This window comes from Buceros rhinoceros, unplaced genomic scaffold (assembly GCF_000710305.1).
Source record: "Buceros rhinoceros silvestris isolate BGI_N320 unplaced genomic scaffold, ASM71030v1 scaffold36471, whole genome shotgun sequence".
Taxonomy (NCBI): Eukaryota; Metazoa; Chordata; class Aves; order Bucerotiformes; family Bucerotidae; genus Buceros; species Buceros rhinoceros.
In genome coordinates this window covers 29,628-34,644 of record NW_010394310.1, presented here as the reverse complement: position 1 = coordinate 34,644, position 5,017 = coordinate 29,628, and the positions used below count along the sequence as shown (strand labels likewise).

Sequence of the window (5,017 nt, the reverse complement as noted above, 5' to 3'; positions counted from 1 at the left end):
TTTCCTCCTATCTAGGAGGTGACATTGCAAGAAATGAGCTGGCAAAGGCAGCCTCACAGCAAAAAGGTGCCTGTTTCGTCTCACTGTGCCAGCCGAGGGCTTTATCTTTGGTGGAAAACTGGGACGTTTCATGAATCCCTGCTGCTTTGCCATGTATCTTACAGCCCTCCAGGCTTTACAGGTCTGAGGGGTGGATTTTTCTAAGCTATTATTACGCACTCTATAATTTATCAGACTTAAATTTAAGGATATCAGCTCAGCGAGGATTTTTATTTCACATTTATTCACTCTTCCAACCTGCAAGTGAATGTGAAAACTGTTAACAAAACCCCTCTTCACTTCCCAGCTAATAAAATCTGTTGTGTACCATCGAGCTGCAGTGTTGCAAATTTGACATAACCACACATTCAACACTCCTTTCCTCCTCCTCCTCGGGAGGATGCCTTGATCCGGAGGTGCTTGGAGGTTTCCCTGACTTCGATCACGGCAGGTCAAAGCCTCCAGGCTCTTAGAAAGGGCAGCCGGCCAAAGAGCACCCTCCATCCCTCTGCAAACACACGTGGGAGCCCACAGGACGGAGTGACCTCATCATGTCGAATTTCTGCACTAAATTTTGCTGCTAAAAATCACTGCAAACGGTGCTTGTTTCAGAGACAGCGTCGTTCGGGTACGGATGGAGGGCAGGTACCCTCCATGCATGCAAGGTGCTTCTCAGCACAACAGTGGCACCTCTCTTTGCTCTTCCAAAATGTAAATATTTCATTAGATTATTTTTTTCTTCAGGAAAGCAGATTCTTCAAGTCTTGGAGAAGGAGACTGCATCCTCCTCACTCTTCATCAGATCCATTTAAGAAGGCGGCTTGGGAGCTCGTGTCACACTTCTGCTGCCGGACTCCGAGCCCGATGTAGGGCTCTCTGCCTCCCCTCTTGAACCTCTGGATGCAGCTGTAACACACGACCAATGAATCACTGTTAGCAAAACCCCCAAACTAGTGTTCAGGGGAGCCAAGAGCCCTTGTACTGAAGACACAGAGGGGGAAAAACTATTACAGAGGGCCTAAAATGTTGATGTTTAGGGTTTTTTTTTATTCTGCTTGCATAGTCCAGACCATCCCTTCTCTAGCTGCTGTCTCAGCAAGCCACGCAGCATCCCTCAGAGGCTCGTAGGCTATAGCAGCACCCCTGGAAGTGGGTATCATCCCCTTCCCATTCCCTCAGAAAAGCCGTGCTAGGGGCTGGTGATGTTTTAGCCACCACAGGGCTACGTTGCCTCTAATAACTCAGTGACAGTCAACCGCTTTGAAATCTTTGCAAGGGAGCAGACAGAGCATGAGGGGGTGCTGGAAGTGCCTTGATTACTCTATTGAGTTAAAGTTTGAGTCTCAGTGCTCAGTATAGCGCAAAAAATGAGCCTCGTGACTTCCAGCAGCATCTTCAGGGGCTCAGTTGTTTGACTTCTCCACATTTAATGCCTCTGCCCCTTGCTGACACTCTTTGGCATTCTGCGCACTCAACAGATAACGTGCATGCTTGTCATCATGCCCTGCAACTCGCAGCAGCCAGGGGCTGCTTTTTCAGCTGTGACTTTGTGGTCCAGGCTGCATCTCACTCCAGCCACGCCAGCCCCTGCCTGCCCACCCCACTTCTACCCATATGCCTGCCCCAGTCGTACCAGTAAGCGAGAGTGTAGTTTATAGCCAGGATGGCCACCGTGGCTGCCCAGTGCCAGAAGAAGCACATGGTGATGAACATGATGTTGCTGTGGTCCTGCTCATCCCACACCGGGCCTCCCCACGGCTGGAACAGCACGACTCCGATCTGGGTGAACAAGCAATTTATTACCTTGGGGCAGGAAAAAAATCAATGTCCTGAAGCCCTCCAGCACCCCTCTGTCCATCTTGGTCATCACCAGGACCCTCATGGTGACCGAGGGACTTGAGCCCTTGACAGGAGAGTGGATTTTGCTGAGATAGTGCTGGCCTCGTTGAAGAGGCCATGCAAAACCAGCCCGCACCTGCTTTTTCCTCTATTATACCCAGACAACTGTCCCTCTGCATTGCAGAATCCCTTAAAACCTCCAAATTTAGTATTTTACAATACTCAGTTTCTAATCTCTGGAGTCGAGTCAGAGTTCACACAGCAGCCCTGGGGCTGAGGAAGAGGCGGGGAACTCGCACGTCTTCTTGGCAGCCTAGTTTTGGGAGCGGTTATCTCCAACCGACCTCTGTGCTTCAACACGTACTACCCCAGCGAGCAGCAGGCCCTAGCTTTACTCAGCCCGTTTATGGCTTGGTGGGGTTTGCATCTTTCTGCTAAACCAGAGGGAGGGCTGCAGGGTGCATTAGACACATTAAGCAATTAGTACTTGGTTGTTGGATACTGTAAGATGTTGCTGCGAGCGCTCGCTTTTGCTGCTCCCCCCAGAGAAGCAATAAGCCAAGACAAACAGCTATTTCGGCAGGAGCACTCATCAGAGATGACCTGTGATAAGTAAATTTTCATTCTGGGTTATGATCTATTTATGAAGCGAGCCTGGCAAAATTATCCTTCAGAGACACGCGATTGATACGTGATGCATGGCTGCTGCTCCTCTTCTCCCATTGCTCTCCTACCTCGGTGCTCTGCTCCATGAGAGAAGGCAGAACTGACCTGCCAGAACCACGTTCCCTGGACGATGGTGACACCGGCTCTGAACATCTCCAGGACGATGTTGTCGCGGAGGAAGACCTCCATCATGGTGCTGCAGGCCCCTGAAAAGATGGCGATGAGCAGCAGGGAGTGGATGTGCTGATCCAGCATGGGGCGGTGAAGGACGTGGTAATAAAAGAGACAACCTGCCAAAATACGTACAATGTTTAGAATAACATCGACAACCAACCATGACCACAGAGTAAATCACCTGCCTACCTGGTGAATTGAGATGGGTCACCATGAAAACAAGGGACTTCACATAGCGCCACCCTTGCAGGCCTCCTGGCATCCCACCATCCTGGAGGGATGAGATGCCTGGCCTTGAGGCAGGAGTATCTGAGCAATGTGGGGGCCAAAGGCAGAGGACAACAGAAGCATCGTTTCCTTCCTTCCCATGTCAGTGCCGTCACCTCTTCAGATCACCCTCCCCTCATAGCCGGCTTCCTGCCGGGTCCTGCTTTTTCATTGTTAAACCTCACCGTTTCCCTGGCGGTTGGAAGTGATATATTTCCATTTCTGACATGCCAAACTCTACTTGTTGAACTGCGCCTGCTACTGCTTCAAAACCCACCGGGATTGGGGAAGGGGAAATAACAGGAGATACGCCTTCATCGAGGGGTTTTCTATGTAAGCCAGATCTTCATTTCCTAGCGTCTTTCCCCTGTGTGACCCAAGAGGGGTCTGAAATCCTGGCTCGCGACTTGCAAGACAGCCTGAAGACAAAATGATATTCATGAGGTGCCGAAGCTGGAATAAGTCACTTGAATGTGCCATGTGCGATGCAAGCAGATGAGGATGACGATGCCTGCAGTGCAATTAATGGCTCTCGCGGGGGAGCGCGAGGGCACGTGAACAGCTCTGTAGATGTAAGATAAATGCAGCATCCACCAGCCGTTTATCATAGTGAGGAAACTCAGTCTGCTGCTTCGCACCACTGTCACCTCAGAAAGCCCAAACCAGGCAAAGGCAGGACCTACTGATGCCTGTATTTCCCATCTTGCTACAGACAGCCCTTCGGTAATACATCACCTGCAACTTGTCCTGTCTTCAGGGGTGTTCAGACCAGTATCTCAGAATGACAAATTTTAGTCCCTCTCTGACTCACCCTCCAATCCCTCCCCAAATTAAGCACCATCTTCTACTGACCTTCAACAAACACAGCCAAGGACAGCATGAGGCGGTCCAGACCCCGTGGCACCACCTGGGAGACGTAGGTGAGGACGTCCACCACACCGGAGAGGCCGTAGAAGAGGTACATGGTGGTGTGCTGCCAGTTCATCAGCTTCACCCAGTCGCGGTTCTCCCCGCTGTAGAGGTACAAGTGCGGACCATCCGGGACGAACTGCTCCGCCAGCATCCCTGCACGGACACGCAAGGTCACGCCGTTCCCGATGGTTTATACGCAATGATGGTTGATGCTACTCATTGCTGCGGGGGGGTCCTGAGGCGCGAGCTGATGGTTTTGGTTAGGGATAAAGATCGCGCCTGCCTGTATTAATAGTAGCTCAGCTTTGGGAAAGGGAACGAGATTTGGTCTTTTCACATCAAACTCTAATGGAGATCGAGACAAGATGAACACCAAGGATGCATCCTTCCACATCTGGACCAGTTCCTCTGGAGTAAGGACTCCAGTACAGTCATCACTACGGGCTGGGAAGTTACCAGCACAGCTACTAGAATACAACTCTTACCTATTAGAGCAAAGACGATTTTGATTCCCCCTTCGATGGCATCCACGCGCTGGAAACAATAAATCTGGTGAGATTTCTTGCTTACTTTCTGGCTGAGATACTGCAGCGGGTATTTCACAGACCACCAGAGCCCAAAGAGCAGGAAGAAGCTGCCTGGAAGTGCGTGACCCTTGAAGTTCGCCATCCCCGCAGCCTCCTCTGGCTACAAGGCAAAGAAAAACAATGTCATTATACAAGTTACACGAGTTGTTTGACATAACATTGGAAAAAATGGGATTTCTCTTTCAGGGAGAGCTAGAGAAGGCTTGACCGGGCGCATGGGAATAGGAAGGAGCACGGGGAAACCCTCCAAACGTGAGAGGTATGAACATCTCTGCCGTCCTTGCCCCAAGATGAGGAAATACCTGAAAAAACCGGAGCCCAGACTAGTTTAGCAGAGGCCCCATATCTGCTGCAATCTCTGACACACCAGCCCAAAAACTTTGCAGCCCCCGGGATCCCTCCCAGCAGCAGCTCCTGCTTTTCCTGCCCTTCTGCCGGTGTGAGCAAGAGCATCCGCTGCAGACCAGGGCAGGGTGGGCTTCTGGGGACCGGGCAGGAGAGTCAACACACAGGGCAAACAGTTAAGCTCCTTG

General features: G+C 51.0%; 1 protein-coding gene across 1 annotated transcript; it reads right to left on the bottom strand.

The window, feature by feature from the left end:
• Window positions 1–827: 827 nt before the first annotated feature.
• LOC104501396 (transmembrane protein 45B-like) lies at window positions 828–4,586 on the bottom strand. Its single transcript, XM_010145196.1, has 5 exons — window positions 4,383–4,586; window positions 3,838–4,050; window positions 2,650–2,834; window positions 1,673–1,818; window positions 828–945 (listed from the first exon to the last, which is right to left on the bottom strand). Exons 1-5 carry the CDS (start codon window positions 4,564–4,566, stop codon window positions 828–830), a joined length of 846 nt encoding a protein of 281 aa, XP_010143498.1. The 5' UTR covers window positions 4,567–4,586.
• Window positions 4,587–5,017: the final 431 nt, after the last annotated feature.